A 21,396-nucleotide genomic window follows, 5' to 3' on the forward strand; every position below is an offset into this window, starting at 1 on the left:
GTGGGCAGCGGAGTACCCGTACTCTCTCCGCTCGTCTCCGGCGAGGAGTCTTGGAGCCTCCTCTCCGATTCCCCCATCTGCCCCCCTTCTCCACTGGTGTTACGCTGATTTCCTTCCCCAGCAGATGGGCTGCCTCTCTCCCTACTGGGACCCTCTCCGGCATCCCTCTGGAGCCTTCCCTCCACCTCTGGCTCCGATGGCAGTTCCCTGACATCCTGCATGCAAAGCAGATGGTTTCCCCAATCGTCTGGAAGCCAGCATGCGTTTCTAGTTCTCCTGGAAACCAAACTCGGCAGCTGAAGTTTTAGGTGCTAGTCACGCAACCGCATTCCCCTCGTGATTTAAACCGGGGTTAGAGAAACGTTCTGGTGTCTTTGCTGCAAGCTGCTTGGCACCTGCGAGTCATCCCTTGATCGCATCACCGAAGTGGGAGTTAAGCACACAAGTTGCGTGTGCAAAAGCAATCACATAGCTAAGTATAAAAACTTTATTGATTTTGGTGTGATTCACTCCTGCCTCACTTTGTCTGGATTGCAGTCCGTGTTAGAAACTCAGATATGCAAACTAGCCACACCTTAAAGCTAGGTTGCAGCCGCCACAACAGAATCATAGATAAATCATGGAATTATAGTATTGGAAAGGGACCCTGAGGGTCATGGGTCATTTAGTCCAGCCCCTTGCAATGCAGGAATTTGCAAGCGCCCCATACGGGGACTGAACTTGCAACCTTGGCATTTTTCTCGGTGTTTCAATTTCTAGGAATGGAGTTGAGAGATGACCTAACCTGGGGAGAAAACAGCAAAGACCTGATGAAGAGAGCCCAGCAGAGGTTATATTTCCTGAGAATCCTCCGGAAAAACAGTCTCTCAGAGGACCTGTTGATGGCATTTTACCATTGTACTGTTGAGAGTGTATTAACTTACGGTCTGTGTGTGTGGTTTGGGAGCTGCACGGCCAGGGAAAAAACAATGCTGTCCAGGGTTGTAAAGACTGTGGAGAGAATAATTGGGTGCACTCTTCCCACCTTGGATCAAATCTATGCTGCCAGGTGCCATAAGAAAGCTGCAGAGATAGTGCAGGATAGTGCGCACCCGGAAATGATCTCTTTCAGCTTCTGCCTTCTGGAAGAAGGTACAGGGTTATAAAGACTAGGACTAGCCAACCGAGAAACAGTTTCTATCCCAATGTGATTTTGGTTTTAAATGCAGTGTAAGGTAGTCTTTATGGGAGTATATTGTATTTAATTATGGGGTATCCGAGTTTTTAGGTGGTTAACCAGGCTGGGGATAGCTGGGATAGCAGGCTTGTTGGTTTTTGAATGTCTGATGTAGATTTTTTCAGTTTGGTTGTTCTGTATGGGACAATGACAATAAAGAGTATTGTATCGTATTGTATCGTATCGTATCGTATCAGTGTCTATGTGTCATTTCCCCCACGGGATTTTACTACTACTATTACTCTTACTATTATTTCTTCTATACTGCTTTTATATTTTAAATAAAAAAAACCTCAGAGCAGTTTACAAATCAAACACTTGGAGAAGGGTCTGGAATATTTTCCTTGAAGCTAGAATTTGTTTTATTCCGGATTTGATGTTTTAATGCAGGCATGTCCAACTCCCAGGGGATCTACTCCGAAAGTTGTTGAGCTTTTTTGGGGGAGGCTTCCAGCAACGGCCTGTGATCAACTGATCAACTGGTAGATTGCGATCGACTTGTTGGACATGCCTGTTTTAACTGTGTTGTTGTGAACTGTTTTGAGATTTCCCCCCTCCCTTAAAAATATAAAGCAGTATAGAAATGGAATGAAAAATAATAATAGCCACAACAAATCTCACTGGGGATGGCTCCTAGACATTTTGTGGTGGCGACTGTAACCTGTGGTTTAAGGTGCTTTTTGGCATTTATATATCTGACTTTCTAACACTGGGAGCACCCAGGGAACTTGTGTGTGTGTGTGTGTGTGTGCTTGCATGCAGGTGAGAGAGATCTGAGAAACTGCAGATGAGAGACATTATAAATGTTAAATTGTTTATCTTGCTGTGACATTTGCGGGAAAGCTAGGACTTCGTTGTCGTCCTTTAAAAACCAGGAGAAAAATTGACAGTGGCAAGGACCCTAAAGGCCAGCTTGCTGATGGCAACCAGCACTGTGTTTGCTTTATTTCTGTTGTCCTTTCCCAGATGACAAGGCTTCGGAGAGGATTGGGGCTGATATATAAGGCATTATACATCCAGGTGTATAATGGAATCATAGAATTGTAGAGTTGGAAGGGACGACAGAGATCATCTAGTCCCACCCCCTGCAATGCAGGAATCTTGTCTAACGTGAGGCTCGAACCCATGTCTCTTGAGTTTATAAGTCTCTTGCTCTACCAACTAAGCTATCTCATTCCTTAATAGTCAATGAGAGCAATGCAATCTAAAGTATCTCTCTCTCTCTCTCTCTCTCTCTCTCTCTCTCTCTCTCTCTCTCTCTCTGTGTGTGTGTGTGTGTGTGTCCATCGGTCTTTCTCTGGTTCCTGCTCAGATGGTGAATGTGCTGGACAGAGTTGGTGCCCCAAGTTCATAGGATTCGAAGGGTCTCCAAGGGTCATGTAGTCCAACCCCCCCCAAAAGCACTAATAGGTGCTGGACACCTGAGAGAGGGGGGGAAAGAGAGAGAGAGAGAGAGAGAGAGAGAGAGAGAGAGAGAGAGAGAGAGAGAGAGAGAGAGATATTAAAGTAAGCAACAACACAAACTTCTCCCGGCAGGTTCACCATTTTTTAAAAAACGAGACAAAAGGTCAGGGAAGTTGGAGAATAAGGACAAACTCCAGATAGCTTCCCAGCTAATTTTTTTAAACTTCTTGTTAATGTACTTTTGGGTGGACTCAAGGCTTGTGGAATCTGCCTTGTTTTGGGGTGGTTTTTTACACTATACAGAAGAGAGAGAGAGAGCGCACAAGGTTGCATTTTGTGTTCGTTAATGCTCAGAGTAGACCCCTTGAAATTAATGGACCTGTGTATCTACTCTGAGGATGACAAATACTAAATACAACCCAAAATGTCTTCCCCGCCTTTGCCATTAGTTCCCCAGGCAGGTTGCAGCAACAGAATAGACAATTATAAAAAGAGGGATTAAACAGTTGTAATTATAAAACAAGTAAAACCGTTCCAAATGGAGCAGAACGGCATAAAATTGACAACAGATGTGGGTCACACAGAAACAAAAATACCTTAACCCATGGGTAAGTGGCGTGTTTTCAGCATGGGGCAGAAGCTATACAATCCTCCGGAAAAACAATCTCTCAAAGGACCTGTTGATGACATTTTACCATTGCACTGTGAAGAGAGTATTAACTTATGGTCTGTGTGTGTAGTTTGGGAGCTGCATGGCCAGGGAAAAAACAATGCTATCCAGGGTTGTAAAGACTGCGGAGAGAATAATTGGGTGCACTCCCCAACTTAGATCAAATCTATGCTGCCAGGTGCCATAAGAAAGCGGCAGAGATAACCCAGGATAGTACGCACCCCGGAAATGATCTCTTTCAGCTTCTGCCTTCTGGAAGAAGGTATAGGGTTATAAAGGCCAGGACTAGCCGCCTGAGAAACAGTTTCTACGCAAATGCAATTCTGGTTCTAAACGCAGCATAAGGGGTCTCTAGTGTAGTGTAGTGTATTTTATTTTATTTTATTAGTATAGTGTATTTTATAGTTCTGGAAAAGACCCTGATGATGTTGGGAAAGATGGAGGGTACAAGGAGAATGGGACAACAGAGGACGAGATGGTTGGACAGTGTTCTCGAAGCTACCAGCTTGAGTTTGACCAAGCTGCGGGAGGCAGTGGAAGACAGGAGTGCCTGGCGTGCTCTGGTCCATGGGGTCACGAAGAGTCGGACAGGACTAAACGACTAAACAACAACAACAACAACAACAACAAATTTTATAGTATAGTATAGTATAGTGTATTTTAAAATGGGGTTTCAGAGTTTTTAGGGGGCGGGTTGAATGTTTTATGTAGTTTTTCAATTTCATTGTTCTGTATGGGACAATGACAATAAAGTTATCATATATTGTATATCGTATATCAATGAAGATGCTAGATGCATCTATTTTGGGGGTGCATGAGAGTCTTCCACAATCTATAGCAAGGTTTCCCCAAAAAAGGCTCTCCAGCTGTTTTTGGACTACAGTTCCCATCACCCCGGACCACTTGTCTTGCTAGCTAGGGATGATGGGAGTTGTAGTCTAAACACAGCTGAAGACCCATTTTGGGGAAGCCCTGATCTAGAGGTTGCCACAAAGATAGCCCTCTTCCAGACCTCCTCTCCCAAACTTCTGAGGAAACCTGGTTCAAAAGATGTACAAGTCAAAGAACTATGAGTCCAGGGATTTGCTTTGAGCACAAGAACTGGAGCACACAGAGAAAGGCACAACTTTTAGCTCCTCTCCAGCTAAAGACATGGGAATCAGAAATCTTTGCAAATCAGACAGAGATCTAGCAGTAAATTAAATTAACTTGCAGTTCTCTGAAGAAGTGTGCATGCACACGAAAGCTCATACCAAGAACTGACTTAGTTGGTCTTTAAGGTGCTACTGGAAGGAATTTTTTTTGTTTTGACTATGGCAGACCAACACGGCTACCTATCTGTAATTGCAGTTCTCTGATTACTGGCATTATTCTGATGGGCCTCTGTTCCTAGTCCTCAGTATGTTCAGGCAAGAGATTCCGAAGGAATAATGACACTTGCCAGCTCATGCCGTACGGATGTAACGATAAGGGTTATCTGCAAGTTATGTAAGTATTTCTAACACCAGGGCTAATTGAGATAAACGGCGATTGTTAGAAGGTAAGACAAATACTGTCTCATGGCCAAGAACATGTGACATACAGGCGCCTCCGTTCTCCAATTTGCTCACTCATATAATCCCAGTAAATGGTCTTACGGCAAAGCGAAAACTGCAGGGCCCAAGAATCAGGAACAACTTCAGTAAAACACCCAGATTACATAATGTGTTTCCAGACAATGAAAAAAACCTGCCTAGACATATTAAGCAATTTTTTTTCCCCTAGGGGAAAAGTCGTTGCAGTCCAAAATACAACAATTGGAAAGATCCTGTTGCGTGAGCATGCAAATGCACAGAAATGGTGCACCGACAGGAAATTTGTCACAATCCAAGTTTGAACAAGGAAACTGGCCTCCAATCAGAGGCCATTTTGGCTTGTGTGCACATGTGGATTTTAGAGCAAGTGTTGTTGGCATCACCTCCTCTGATCATTCCCCCCCCCCACCTCCCCAAATCAGGTCACCCAAGGAAACACACATGCAGACATAACACTTTTCCAAGGGTTCTGGGTAAAAGGTAGAACACATCTGAGCCTTGAAAAAGCACACAGAACTGAAAGAGGAAGCAGGAAAGAGTTTCGCTCATCCAACTTCCTCCTTCAGCTCTCCACACTTTTTACTGAGACCTTGAGGTCATCGTTAATAGCTCAGTGAAAATGCCAAGAAAAAAATTCATAATGAAACTGCCAATATCTTTTTTATATATGTACATTTTTATTGATTTTTTAACATATCCGTTCCAACAGTCATACAACATAACTTCTCATCTCATACAATATTTTAGACTTCCGTCAACACCTCTGATGATTTTCCGTTCTTTATCACTTATTCTTAATTTCTGTATTACATCTAATTATCCTTACCTAATAATTCTCTTCATAGTCTTTCTTGCAATATTTCAAATAATCCACCTTACAAAACTTCTTGCAGTCCTACTAGCATAATCTGTTCATCACAATTACTTTTCAGATAGTTCATATATTTACTCCAGTCTGCTAAGAATCTCTGATCCCGCAGGTTTCGAATCCTTCCTGTTAATTTATCTAATTCTGCGTAGTCCATCAACTTCATCCTCCATTCTTCTTTCGTTGGTAATTCTTCTTGCTTCCATTTTTGTGCCAGTAATATTCTTGCTGCTGTCATTGCATATAAATACAACTTACAATCCTGTCTATTAATATCATCTCCTACAATGCCAAGTGAAAATGCTTCTGGTTTCTTAATAAATGTATATTTTAACATCTTTTTCATCTCATTATAAATAATTTCCCAGACGTTTTTCCACTTTTTTTACATTCCCACCACGTGTGATAAAAAGTTCCTTCCTTTTCTTTAGTGAAACTGCCAATATCATAATGCCATTGTACAAATCTATGGCACAACAGCATTTGGAGTACTGTGTAAAGTTCTGGTTGCCTCGCCTCAAAAAGGATATTGTAGAGTTGGAAAAGGTTCAGAAAATGGCAACCAAAATGCTCGATTTATAAATCACAGCAATTTTGGGCTCTTTAGAATTCCCAGGCAACTCTGGGTACCTTCTGCCAGTCTGCTTATTTATTTTGCAAAGTGACTCACCTGCTTGCTGTTCATTTGTACAGCTCTCAACGTATCGTAACCCAATTTTGCATGGTGGTTTCCAAAGACCAAGGAGCAGGTTTGGGTCTGTGTTTGTATACAGTTGAATGCCATTTTAAATTAAGATGGCGGATGGATAGCTCAGTTGGTAGTGCACAAGACTCCTAATCTCGGGTTTGTGGGTTCAAGTCCCATGTTGGACAAAAAGATTCCTCCATTGCAGGGGATGGGACTAGATGACTCTTGGGGCCCAACTCTGCAATTCTATGCTTCTGTGGAGCCTTTCAAAACTACACTGATTTTAATCATTGATTAGGAACTGAGTGAATCATTTGCTTTCTTAGGATTCCTGAGCTATACAGTGGTACCTCAGGTTAAGTACTTAATTCGTTCTGAAGGTCTGTTCTTAACCCGAAACTGTTCTTAACCAGATGCACCACTTTAGCTAATGGGGCCTCCTGATGCCGCTGCGCCGCTGTTGTCATCCTGAAGCAAAGTTCTTAACCCGAGGTAATATTTCTGGGTTAGCGGAGTCTGTAACCTGAAGCGTATGTAACCTGAAGCGTATGTAACCTGAGGTACCACTGTACTGGGTATGAGACTGCTAGTACATTTACTGTAAGCATGGGAAAGTGAAGTCAACATTCAGTGGGATGAAATTTGGGCCAAATACATTATTAGTCTGTATACAAATATTTGTCAATGAGCTTTCATTGTTATGACCCTGCCAAACTGAAGGACCCTTTGTTGAGATGGTGTATGGTGAAAGGTGTTCATCTCAATATGTAGTAGAAGCGTCCTGTAGCTTTCATTATTTTGTAGCATTATAAAACCAAGTTCCTTGTTGTGAAAACTTACTGAACTACTTTCATCCTTCAGTGCTACGATAGTGATTCATGACAGCCCTCGCTCTCTTATATTTTCTCTCCTATCTTACCTGAATTGATTTTTTAAAACTATTTTGGCTATGCTGGCAGGGGCTGATGGGAGTTAAGAATCTAGTAACATCTGGAAAGACAGAGGTTGCCTACCAACTTTGGAATGAAATATTCAAAGGTAGGGGAGTCCAAATGCTCAACATGAAACACACTGAAATATTTCAACTGTAGGAAGCATAAATTACTTTGCAGCCAAGAAAGATTCTGAATTTACGGCTAGGTACCCACAAACAGAAAACTTCTTTTTAAAGTATTTTGCGAGAAGAAGTTTGTCTTGTTTCGCAACTCCTGGCATTCCCTGCCATGCTGCTCTGCAAATATTTGAGATTCACTCAAACATACTGAAAGCGCTATGCCTGAACTCCTGGTATGTGGCATTTCTGCGCCGTAAAGGGCAAGTCCCTTGTGAATTATCAAGTTGCTCATCTGACTTGGTAAAACAGAAATAGGTTTTATGTAGTGAGGGAAAGGAGAGCAGTGGAGGTCTCTCTGCTACCCAGTATTGGAGCCTTGGGGGGGGGGCAGCTTTGCAAAGGTGGCTGCATGTTTTGCCCTCCGTAAACCCTTGTTAAACCTGGGTGGCGCTGTGGGTTAAACCACAGAGCCTAGGACTTGGCGATTAGAAGGTCATCGGTTCAAATCCCCACGACGGAGTGAGCTCGGTCCCTGCTCCTGCCAACCTAGCAGTTCAAAAGCATGTCAAAGTGCAAGTAGATAAATAGGTACCACTCCAGCAGGAAGGTAAACGGCGTTTCCGTGCGCTGCTCTGGTTCGCTAGAAGCAGCTTAGTCATGGTGGCCACATACACGTACACCTGTACGCCGGCTCCCTCGGCCAATAAAGCAAGATGAGCGCCGCAGAGTCGGTCACAACTGGACCTAATGGTCAGGGGTCCCTTTACCTTTAAACCTTTGTTGCTTCTTTCTCAGGCTTCTGTGAATTTCTGCCATGTACCTGAGAGATCATTGGAGGAGATCCTACATGCATAGGCTTTAAAACTGGGGGTGGGGTTAACAATATGTGCTTCCCCCACTCAGCAATACGTGACAAGTTACAGAGCCTCCATGTTCAGGGGTAGTCTACCAGATGCCAGGTCCTAAGCTACTGATCAGGGTTGGCCCACCTGTTTTGGCTCAAAGGTTGCACTGAGGGCGCACGTACCAATGGTGGGCACGTCGACTATTGCGGGAAGCATGATGCTTAACAAAACTCGCCCTGATCCAGTTGGTTTTTATGGGATTCCGGCATTCTGCAGGCTCAAGATCATCCTCTATCCCAAGTTTTTTGCTTGAGAAGGTTGTGGCCACCACCATTCATGGAGAACAGCCTTTACCAATGGTGTCATGGTTCTTTGAAGACTCACGAACTCAGGACGCAAGGGAGAAACGTGGTAGGAGGAAGGCACGCTCGGCAAACCCTCACCATGATCAACTCCCACCCGGAAACCTATGTCCCACTGTGGAAGGACGTGTGAATCCAGAATTGGCCTCCACAGTCACTTACGTACTCACTGTTAAAACTGTGTTTATGGAAGACAATCTTACTCGACTAAAAGTGATCGCCGAAGAAGAATAAGGATCTCAATAGGCGACTGCTGCAAACGATGACTTCTTTTAAGCTGGGCTGATGGCTCTTAATCAGATCTTTGATTGATAATATTCTGTTTACATAGACAGCTCTAACTGGAGATGCTGGGGGATTGATCCTGACCTTCTACATGCTAAGCAGTTGTCCCACCCCTCAGCTACAGGCCCTCCCCAGACAATGAACTGTAGTCCCGTTTGTTGCTGCTTTTTGCTAACCTGCATGAGTCATAAGACTCTCCAGAAGCCCCTTAGTCTGATATATTTGATCAAATTTGCCGTGTTGACTTCCCTTCGTTGGACGCATGCTTTTCTTCTTTCCTTCCGCCCCCCTCCACCTCCCCAAATGTCATCTGCGAATAGTAACAAAGGATTAATTGTGGAGATGTTTTCGGGGCTTGGCAGGATTGCGCACAAATGAAGTGCTCTTTTGACACAATGGCTCTGCAAAGCAAGCAACAATCGCTGAGCCCTCGGCAAGTGCCAGAGGATTAATTTGTTCAACTGCCGCTTCCTCATTTCCTGTCATTTTCGGCGTGGAGGGTGAAAGTACCGGCAGTGGGCATGAGGAAGGAACTGAGCATTGGAATTTTAATTGCTTGACCGCAATATCATTGTTTTTTTGTTTTTTTTGTAATTTGTCATGCACAAAGAGACCGTGGATTATTAATTAGTATGTGATGATTAGAGCCTCTGCCTGAAAGAGGCTGTGGGGTCAGCGATGTGAGTTTTTTAGATGGCGCTTTTAGCCTGCATGTGTCTGTAAGCGTCGGATCAGGTCAGAACCGAGAAACCGAGGAAGTGTTAGGAACCCAGATATGTAAGCTAATCACCAAAGGGCACCTTAAACCTATAATAATAATAATTTATACCCTGCCCATCTGGCTGAGTTTCCCCAGCCACTCTGGGCGGTTCCCAATCAAGTGTTAAAAACAGTATACCTATGTTGCAGTCTCCGCAACACAAATGTCTAGGTGCCTTTTTTTGCAATGAAATTTATTTTTTATTATTTGTTTCATTTCTATTCCACTTTTTATTCTAAAGAGAAAAATCTCAAAGTGGTTTACAACTTATTCAAACATCAAATAAAACAATCCAGAATAAAACAAATTCAAGCTTCAAGAAAAAATATTTCGGGTCCTTCTCTAAGTGGCCTTTTGCTTTCGCCATGTTTGTTTACCAACTCATTTTATAGAGCTGTCCCATTGCAGAAGTGCTCCAGGAAGCCAGGGTGGTGTAGTGGTTAGAGTGTCGGACTAGAAGCTGGGAGATCAGGGTTCAAATCCCCCACTCAGTCATGAAGCTCACTGGCCATAGCCTCTTAGCCTAGTTCACAGGGTCGTTTTAGGGATTCACTGGGGAACGGGGGTGAACCGTAGACTCCTTGGAGAGAAAGGTGGAATACAAATGCAGTAAATAATGTCTTCTGCTTACTTTCTTAAGAAAGTAAGCCAGCCAGATGCAGATGCCCAGCCTGGAATCCAGAGATCTCCATCTGGTTGCAAGTGCAGCCACACAAGTCGCAAAATGCGCCTGGCTAATTTCTAACACTGGTTAGGTCTAACCAACCTTGGTGCCCTCAAGATGTTTCTGGAGTACACCTCTTGCACAACTCCCTGCTGGTTGGGGGAATTTGTAGTCCAAAAAAACCTAAAAGCAATGGGGCATCAGGATTGGTGAAGGCTGTGCTAAATCACAGCTTATTACAAATGATGACCCAATAGTCATACAGAGACGAAACAGAGACTGAGGCAGAGTGGGTATTTCCTAATACTGTGGTACCTCTGGTTATGAACTTAATTCGTTCTGGAGGTCCGTTCTTAACCTGAAACTGTTCTTAACCTCAGGTACCACTTTAGCTAATGGGGCCTCCCACTGCTGCTGCATGATTTCTGTTCTCATCCTGAGGTAAAGTTGTTAACCTGAGGTATTACATCCGGGTTAGCGGAGTCTGTAACCCGAAGTGTTTGTAACCCGAGGTGTTTGTAACCCGAGGTACCACTGTACGGTTGGCTGTCAAAACACTTGGTGTATTAGACAAGAACGGATCCTGCCCGCTTGATAAACTTTATTAAACTTCTTTGAAAGCCACAATGCATCCTGTCCTGACGGGACAAGAGGCCAGCCAGTATGAAACTGAAATGTGGCTATCAATACCTGTCTGTATGTGGGATTTGTAACACAGAATTTGGTCTTTTAAAGTAGGAAGTGCAAGGAGGGAGGGCAATCGGGGTTTCTCATAACCAACCTCCCAGCCTTGCACCTTCAGATGGGCTGTAAAAATGCAAAGTTCATACGACAGATGTCATCATTATTTGCTGCTCTTTCATGCTTTTGACCAATCTGGAATTTGGAGACACCAGACTCACTCTGGTGTATCATGCTTCCTGTGTAAAACCAAAACATCCTTTTACCAGGTGTGCAATCATAGCTTCCAACACATCAAAGGCAAAAATGATCTTCTGGGACGCCATCTTCCTGTTTTTTCTCACAAGATGGCGGCCATTTTGGGCGCTGTGATCTCACACAATCTCACACCGTGATCCCCTCCCTTTGAAAAAAGCATTTTATCAGGCACAGCTCCCCAAAAAATATGTTTTGGGGCACCGTGCAAGATCACAGCCCCCCCCCAGTACTTTTTCAGGGTGAAATTGTAGAATGAAATCACATGAGATCATGGTGCCCAAAATGGCTGCCATCTTCTCAGGAGAAAAAAATGGGATGCCCTTCTTTTCTCCAGGACACTTTCGGGCTATGGTGTAACATAAAGCATTTAAAGCCATAGGTAGATATAGAAGCTTCAAGTTCAGAGAGGCAGTTGGAGTACAATGAATAAAAATAGCTTTATAGAAAATCAGGTTGCTTGGACTTCAAATCATAAAAGAAACAGGAATGTATTTCTGAAAAATTCTGTACCCTTTGGGAAGATGTTAGGATCATTCACCGCTGGCTACTGCCAGGTCTTCAGAATCTGAAAAGGCTTGAAGGTATTTATAGGAATACTAGGAATATGTGCTGGAGCTGTCAAACAGTAAACGCAGATATGGCCCCTATTTTCTGGTTTTGTCCCAAAATAAGAAAATTTGTGTAGACATAATAAACAAAATTGAAATTATAACAGGTTATCAATTATTATTAGACCCCTTGATTATATTGTCCAGTTTTGTAAAGCACTCAGTGTTACCTGAAGGCATCACAGTGTGAGAGCATCTCTTAACTGCATCTCGAATGTTGATTACTGCAAATTGGAAGAAAATAAGAACTCCCAGCAATTGATGACTGGATTACGCACTTAGGAGAAATTGTACATGTTTAAATTGACAAATATAGTAAGGATGAAGGAAAGAAGGCAGCAGAATAATATTTTTATAGAGAAATAGAGTAGTTTTGTGGTATACTGGAGCAACAGAACTCCAGAAAATGCACAACCCTATGCACTATTGGAATTGTGGTAGCACAATTCAATTGATTTTATGTTAAAACGTGGTTATTCAAATTTGCCCTCCTCTGAATTTTGTGTTGTGGCTTTCCTGCCCTAAAAAGTATATAATCTAAGTGCACACAAAAATCAATATATTAGTGATTAGTAGCGTACAAAAATGTATCATATTCAAGGAAATGGCTTGCAAAAGAAGAAGAAGAAGCCTATTTTTGAGCAAAATGTCACCCAAAAAATCCATGCCAGTTTTCATGCAGGCTTTGCTTTAAAAAAAGAAAAAATATTGCAAATTGATGTTCAACTGGGACATGCTACATTTAAGAATTGAGAACTGAGAAACAGAACCTGGGACTTGGCAGGACGAAGTGGAAGGATGTTTCACTCTTGTTGACAATGTCCTGGGAACTGCATTCACATCTGAATGTTCCAGCCCGTTGTTTAGTTTTCAGTCTGAGTTGCTCTCCCTGGTTTTGGTCTCCCATCCCATCCCCTCTCATCTCCTCTTCTGCATTTTAAAGAGCTTAGCTCAAGTTGCTCCACGAAGCATTAAGCTTTGCAAGGCCAGAAGTAGGTCTGCTTTGCAGTTGCATGGTGGCCGTTCTGAAGAACGGTCAAAGCACGTCCGGCTTTGATTGACTTGTAGGAAAAGCAATTCTTGCCTCTTTAAAACTGTTGCTAAGTCGGCACAATCTAAAAACAATTAGCAAACTGAGTTTGGTGTATGTATGTTTGTGCGTAATGTTAACTCTGGAAGTGTCTCTTCAATTCTGACCAAACTATGCTTCCTAGAGCAAAATATACACAGGAGGCTACAAACAAACAAACAGCCTCCTGTGTATATTTTGATCTAGGAGGCATAGTTCAAGTACAGTCATACCTTGGTTGTCGAACGCCTTGGTACTCGTATGTTTTGGCTCCCGAACGATCAAAACCCAGAAGTGAGTGTTCTGGTTTTTGAACTTATTTTGGAAGCTGAATATCTGATGGAGCTTCCGCAGCTTCTGATTGGCTGCAGGAGCTTCCCGCAGCCAATCAGAAGCCGCTCTTTGGTTTCCAAACACTTTGGAAGTCGAACGGACTTCCGGAACGGATTCCGTTCAATCTCCGAGGTACGACTGTACAGCGGGACCTCGGGTTAAGTACTTAATTCGTTCTAGAGGTCCGTACTTAACCTGAAACTGTTCTTACCCTGAAGCACCACTTTAGCTATCGGGCCTCCTGCTGCTGCTGTGCTGCCGGAGCACGATTTCTGTTCTCATCCTGAAGCAAAGTTCTTAACCCGAGGTACTATTTCTGGGTTAGCAGAGTCTGTAACTTGAAGCGTATGTAACCTGAAGCGTATGTAACCCGAGGTACTACTGTATACACTTCCAGAGTCAGTGGCGTAGCGTGGGTTGTCAGTACCTGGGGCAAGGCAAGTAATTTGCACCCCCTAACCCGTGGATTTGCGCCCCCTAACCCTAACCCCCAGATGTTGCGCCCGGTGCGGCCAGCCCCCCCTGCACCCCCCACGCTACGCCACTGTCCAGAGTTAATGCTAAATACATTATTTCTGGTAAATGAGCCACCATCGCTGCTAGAGAGGGCTGTGACAATTTGTGTCTCTCGGGCTTTTTAGACTCTTCTGCCCATGTACTATCTGAAATGAAAGGGACACATGGGTTGCCAGATGCGAAATGTATTCGTTATTTTCAGCTCTCCTACTCCACTCTACGTCATTGTGCGCTCCTTGTCAAGTGTGCCTTAACGTTTGTCTCGACTAGGATGAATTTGACCCCGAATGTTGAGGCAGGGAGGGGCTAAACAGAGGAGGGTCATCTAGGCCAATGGAGGAGCAGGGAACCACATGAGTTACTCATGGTCTAGTGCTTCAGCAAAGGAGTGTTTGGCTCTCGGAACATTTTTCGCATATTCACCTTTCATTCTTCTTCTTTGCTTCTTTGCTGCAGTGAAGTACATGAGGGAAGCCACCCCCTACGTCAAGAAAGGGTCTCCGGTTTCCGAAATCGGCTGGGAGACCCCCCCACCTGAATCTCCACGGATGGGGAATGCGTCCACCGACCCCCTGTCTCAGCTGTCCCTCTCCATCCACAGAGACAAGAAGACGATCCCGCTCAAAATGTGCTACGTTACGCGGAACATGGCCGTGTCAGACCCAGAAAACAGGTAATGGGCGTTGCCGGGGAAGTTGGCGGGGCAGGGGGAAGGTGTTTGACTTTTGGGGGGAGGGGAGAGATAATATGCACTTGCACAAAAGCGACAGATCAAAGGAAGCACCAACATCTTCAACCGGGGACTGAGACACGCTTCTCTTTCTTCCGTGATTTATTCCATTTGTCTTTTGATTTCTTGTCACAGGTCCGAGAGGATTTACCGTATTTTTTGCTCTATAAGACGCAGCAGACCACAAGACGCACCTAGTTTTTGGAGGAGGAAAACAAGAAAAAAATATTCTGAATCCCAGAAGCCAGAACAGCAAGAGGGATCACTGCGCAGTGAAAGCAGCAATCCCTCTTGCTGTTCTGGCTTCAGCGATACCTGCGCAGCCTGCATTCGCCCCATAAGACGCACACACATTTCCCCTTACTTTTTGGGAGGGAAAAAGTGAGTCTTATAGAGCAAAAAATACGGTAGTTCCGTCCCGCTGCTTTCTTTGGGAAAGCCCACAATGTACTGCTGAATTGGAACGAAGGTCAAGAAACCCAATTGACAATTGTTCTGATTCAGTGGTAAGCAGTGGGTTTTCCGGGGGGAAATCCATGGAACAAAACAAGAACCTCTTGGACCCACGACTAGAATTCATGGGATAAACAGAAGTGTGGATGATCCCTATATAAAATGATGATGATAATACATATACACTTACAAATCATTACACCTTCATCATTATTATTAAATACTACTACTACTACTACTACTACTAATAATAATAATATCATCGGTGTATGTATCCAGAATTAATAGAAACTCATATGGAATATATTTGTGGCTCTATAAGTACTCCATTTTGAATATTAATATTCCACTTTTTAATTAGCTGATTTATTGATACTTATTCATAGATAAACAAAAATGCACGCCCATTGCAAAGTATCTTTTTTAAAAAAATATTTTGTATTAGGAATTTCAACATGACAATTTATCAAAAAAAAAAAAAACATCCTCCTCCTTCCACCCCCCTCATTTTTCCCTCCCCCTTCCCCCCCAAAAGAAAAACCCACCCTCCCACCCCAGACTTCCCTCAGCTCCTCTCTGGTTTCTCAACACATATTATTCTCTGCATATTATAACATTGTATGGATCCTTAATTTATCTATCTGTATATTACCAATATAAAGTTTGTGAATGTTTATTCAAAACCTTCCTTTTTCTTTTTCCCCTTTTCTTTTTATTAAAAAAACACACACGTGGAAGTCTGTACACCAGATCTTTATTCTAGGCCAGGCATTCCCTTCGGCCCTCCAGATGTCTTGGACTACAATTCCCATCATCCCTGACCACTGGTCCTGTTAGCTAGGGATCATGGGAGTTGTAGGCCAAAACATCTGGAGGGCCGCAGGTTGGGGATTCCAGTTCTAGGCCTTATATAAGAATTCACACAATTCTAGTGTGCTAACGAGTGGGTGTGATTTCTGCTGGCTGAAGTGAATCAGATGAACACATTTTACCAGATTAATTGGGTGAAAATTCCCATGTTGTCATCCTGTAACAACCCCACTGTTCAGGAATCTCTTGGGTGTTCTGCAAAGACTTCGCCATGCAACAGGTTTTGGAATTTATTTATTTTTTTGGCTCAGATTGGGAAAGAGTACGAGCAAATACACCTCTTAAAACTATATCTAGCCTTTTCAAAGCTGGGCAACTTTCTTATGACTCACAGAAGGATGCTTCCAACATCCCCTTTTTCTTACACAGATAATATTTCTAAGTGAGGGCAAGGGCCGGGAAGAATGCATGCCACAGCTACATCGTCATGCGACCGCGTTTGTTTCACTCTGAACACATAATAGGATCTCTGCTGGTTCAGAAAAAAGTCCACGTAGAGCAGCCTTCAGCTCTCACAGTGATCGTGAGAAACCCACAGAAAACACGAGCATATCTGGTACATTTACAGGGAATATAGTTTACCCAGCCCTGCCTTATCCCCAGAAGCACCACACCCAAAGCCTAATACAGTGGTACCTCCGGTTAAGAACTTAATTCGTTCTGGGGTCCGTTCTTAACCTGAAACTGTTCTTAACCTGAGGTACCACTTTAGGTAATGGGGCCTCCTGCTGCTGCGGCGGAGCTATTTCTGTTCTCACCCTGAGGTAAAGTTCTTAACCCAAGGTACTATTTCTGGGTTAGCGGAGTCTGTAACCTGAAGCGTCTGTAACCTGAGGTACCACTGTAATGGTACCCACAATGCTCCTATAAATCACCTGACTGGGTCATACATGAGGCTTCTCCAGGCCAGCCGATTTGCTGTTGAAATTGCTTGACGCCGCTGTAGATCGTAGGCCAGCTGATTGCTTGGGGTTGCCGTGGGTCAGCTACCTACATTACCGCATTACGAGAGAATTCTGGAAAGAAAGGTGGTTACGTTTTAGGCAAATTCCTCTTCTGCACAGTGAAACTAGCCGTTTGTGCAGTGCATTGCGCTTCTGGCAATGAAGCCTGCATTCAGCAAACTGGCTGAGCCTGGAAGATGCCACGGCATGATTGTGAACATTCCAACTGCACGTGCAAGGACGCAGGTGGTTAAAGGAATTAGCGGATGGGGAGAAAGAACGTGATGGGGTAAAAAGCAAGGATCTGAAGCAGGGGTAGGCAACCTAAGGCCCACGGGCCACAAGCAGCCCATGGGGGTTGTTTAACCGGCCCCCCAACCCGCCTCTGAACCGAGCCACCCACTCAGCGAGTCCCCGCACGTTTCGCTAAACCGGCGCAGCGTGGCGCAAGGACTTGCTTCTGCAGTACCAGATATTGCATCTGCTCAGATGCTGGAAATTACGGCCGTGGTACGCGTTCCGGCCCATGGAGGGATCTCCGCTGGAGTGAACTGGCCCAGGCGAGGTAAACCTTGCCGACCCCTGATCTGAAGCAACAATGGGTGGTGGAGAAATGGAAGATGGATCAGGAGCTAAAACTGAAGGTGAATTGCAAGAGAATCTCTCATCTAGAGCTTTGAGACAGGAGTAGGGTACCTCTAGAAAGGAAACGGGCAAGAGGAGAAGGCCCTAGGGCAGGCATAGGCAAACTCGGCCCTCCAGATGTTTTGGGACTACAACTCTCATCATCCCTGACCACGGGTCCTGCTAGCTAGGGATGATGGGAGTTGTAGTCCCAAAACATCTGGAGGGCTGAGTTTGCCTATACCTGCCCTAGGGTTACAAGATGTAGAGTCTTGATAAGGCGGAGGGCCTAAAATCCTCATATTATTTTGAATCGCCTTGCCTTGGGAATCTTCTGCTCACAGGGGAAGTGAGAAAGGCAGGACAGCACACGGGACTTCCATGGTCCTTTGCTTCCTGGCGCTAAAAATAGGACGAGCTTGTTGGTCCCTGTTTTAAACATATGTGGAACCAGCTGCATCCCAGCATACGGCAGCTCAACGCCATTGTCTCTCTCGCAGTTGCTAACCAAAAAGAAATAAAAGAAACCAATGAAGTCAGGGGAAAGAGAATATTCAACCCCCCCCCCATTTCACATCAATGAGCTTTTTGTTCCTACCCAGTACAGAGGCTTTTAAAGAAATTGGCTGCAAGTTCTTTGGCTTTCAACACTTCTCCGTCTGAAGGGGGCTTGAAAGCTGAAGTTTTTCAAGTTTAGGGAGAGGGCTAGGAGTATGGAAAGCAGCCGTTCTCGTGACTTCGACAGCGGAACAGCTGGATCTCTCAAATCCTTGCGGAAATCCTTGGCTCAGCTGCGGCCACGTCCGCACCCTCAATTTAAAACATTGTGATACCACTTTAAACAGCTATCTCCCCTCACCCCCCAAAAAACAATCCTGGGAACTATAATTTGCGGGAAGAAATGGAGGCAGTGAGAGATTTTACTTTCTTGGGCTCCATGATCATTGCAGATGGTGACAGCAGCCACGAAATTAAAAGATGCCTGCTTCTTGGGATAAAAGCAATGACAAACCTAGACATCATCTTAAAAAGCAGAGACATCACCTTGCTGACAAAGGCCCGTATAGGTAAAGCTACGGTTTTCCCAGTAGTGATGTATGGAAGTGAGAGCTGGACCATAAAGAAGGCTGATGGCCGAAGAATTGATGCTTTTCAATTATGGTGCTGGAGGAGACTCTTGAGAGTCCCATGGACTGCAAGAAGATCAAACCTCTCCATTCTGAAGGAAATCAGCCCTGAGTGCTCACTGGAAGGACAGATCGTGAAGCTGAGGCTCCAGTACTTTGGCCACCTCATGAGAAGAGAAGACTCCCTGGAAAAGACCCTGATGCTGGGAAAGATGGAGGGCACAAGGAGAAGGAGATGACAGAGGACAAGATGGTTGGACAGTGTTCTCGAAGCTACCAGCATGAGTTTGACCAAACTGCGGGAGGCAGTGGAAGACAGAAGTGCATGGCGTGCTCTGGTCCATGGGGTCACGAAGAGTCGGACACAACTAAACAACAACAAAAAGGATGCTGAGAATTGCCAATAGCCCCTTACTCCCCTCACAGAGCTACAGTTCCCAGAGTGGTTTAATAATCAGCCTCTCTTCTGAAAATTGTCCTTACCTGGTCCTTTGCTCCATCCACTGCGGTGGCAAGAACCTCAGAGACTAATTGGATCACAATAAGTTGAGGATGGTGCCCTTTTCCTCCAATCCATCATTGATGCTGTTGCCATGAATGGAGCCAGGTCTGGGCTCTTGGGGCTTCAAAACGGACCATGACTTTCAGACCCTGGGGAAAGAGATCTTCAATCTCGCTCAGGTGTGAGACAATGCTCTGTTTTAGATAAGAGCTCACACCATCATGAATAACCTTTGCTATCTGCAGGAAACAAGTAGTTTTGAGTCTCCCACACATTAAAAGAGGGTTTATCAGTTCTTGTGGCATTTATTTCCTGTGGAAACTCTGAGCTCTCAGTTGACATCAGATGCCGTGTGAAACCTTGCTGTGTCCTGTATTCCCCCAAATGAGGGGAGAAGGTCTTGCAAAAACACTTTAAGAGACCTCCGCAGCTTCTGTAGCTCCTCCAGCCCAAATCAAAACATAACTGCAGCTTATGCGATGTCAACGAGTCTAGTTAAAATATTGGCAACTCCATTCTTGGTGGAGATTGATGGATGAAATCATTTTCTGTTCCAAGGCTTCAGCCAGAGCCGCATTTGGGTTAGGTCCACAGCGGTTCTCAACCTGTGGGTCCCCAGATGTTGTTGGACAACAACTCCCATCATCCCTGAGCTCTGGCCTTGCTAGCTAGGGGTGATGGGAGTTGTAGTTCAACAACATCTGGGGACCCACAGGTTGAGAAAGGCTGGGTTAGGATCTCTCCCTAATCCATTGCTTCTCTGCTTCCTCTCTTTCCTTGAGGGCATGAGGAATTCCCAAAGTTCCCTGGGGGGAGAGGGATTGATGGTTAAGCCATTCTGGGAATTGTAGTTCTGTGGGGGGAATTGGATTGGGGGAGGGTTATCTCCTGGCAGCTCTCAGAACAAAGTACAGTTCCCAGGAGACTTTGGGGGAAGCCATAAAAGTGGTATGATACTGCTTTAAATATGAAGTGTAGATAGGGCCTAAAATATAGGATGTTGAATTGCATAGCATTTTATCACCACACAAACACACATACAGTCCAGACAGTTCCTGTAAGACAAAACTTGGCATCCTGTGGCCTTTTGTGGGGAGAGTCTCCCTGCGCCCCCCCCCCCCCAATGCAGTCTGATCCAGCAGAGGTCTTCTTATGGAGAGCCAGTGTGGTGCAGTGGTTAAGAGCGGTGGACTCGTAATCTGGTGAACCGGGTTCGCTTCCCCGCTCCTCCACATGCAGTTGCTGGGTGACCTTGGGCTAGTCACACTTCTCTGAAGTCTCTCAGCCCCACTCACCTCACAGAGTATTTGTTGTGGGGGAAGAAGGGAAAGGAGAATGTTAGCCGCTTTGAGACTCCTTTGGGTAGTGATAAAGCGGGATATCAAATCCAAACTCTTCTTCTTCTCTTTTATGTTCATAAGGAACCTGTCCAATTTCAGGCCTCGGTCCTTACAGGGTTGTTGTTTTTTAAGACCCTACACATGCCTCCCCTTGCAGAATGTGGCTTGTTTCCTCTGTTCAGTTATCAGATAGTACCTTTTTGGACATTTTGCCTTAGGGAAAGGAAGGTAGAATAATAGGAAAGATATTCAAGTTTCTGCTTCAGATGTTCTGCTCAGGGAGCGTATAGAAGAGGAACCCACCCAGGGAAATCTCAAATATTGGAATCAAAACAAATGGTTTGTACAAGCGATGCAAATCTGCTGCTTAATCTGCATAATGTTCCTGGCACGGAGTTTGGCTTTTTGTCTTGCGTCAATGTCCCTGAGCATACCTCGCTGCTCCGATGAGAAGTGCTCTGCTATTTTAGAACGCAGCCCATGACATGTTCAGGCTCTCTAGCAAAGTAACTTGGCCATCCATGCCCATAAAAGCAAAATCAGCCGGCTGACAGAGCCTATACACTTCAGCTATGTGCATAATAATACGTCTGGAAATCGTCTTTGATACAACTTTGAAGTACAGCTTGCATCCATATACGGAAATAACGAAGCTTTCAAAAACCTGAAGTCGACCGTGGTGCAGCCATGGTATGAAATGACGTTTTAAAACCTAAATATTGAGTGTGTGTTTGTGTGTTGGAGCAATCCTGTGTGCAAGGAGCTGGTCCAAAGCAAGAAGGTGTACATTAAGCCAGCGAAAAGTTAACCCTGGATCGAAAACCCATTCTGCAGTGGGGCTGTTGCTGCTGCTTTGCACAAACATTGACAAGAGGGAAAGCAAGCATTGACCAAGCATTGACAAAGTGTCCTTTTTCAAGTTGCCAGATGAAGCTGAATTGACTTAAGATT

At 44.5% G+C, this 21,396-nt stretch overlaps 1 protein-coding gene across 1 annotated transcript in view; it reads left to right on the plus strand.

Moving 5' to 3' along the window:
* Positions 1-21,396, plus strand: part of SNTB1 (syntrophin beta 1) — a 108,127-nt gene that overhangs the window by 51,225 nt on the left and 35,506 nt on the right. Inside the window, exon 2 of the mRNA XM_081918849.1 lies at positions 14,312-14,528. Within this exon, the coding sequence (XP_081774975.1) occupies positions 14,312-14,528 (217 nt within the window). The remainder of the gene's footprint in view (positions 1-14,311; positions 14,529-21,396) is intronic.

This window comes from Podarcis melisellensis (assembly GCF_964234715.1).
Source record: "Podarcis melisellensis genome assembly, chromosome: 7".
Taxonomy (NCBI): domain Eukaryota; kingdom Metazoa; phylum Chordata; class Lepidosauria; order Squamata; family Lacertidae; genus Podarcis; species Podarcis melisellensis.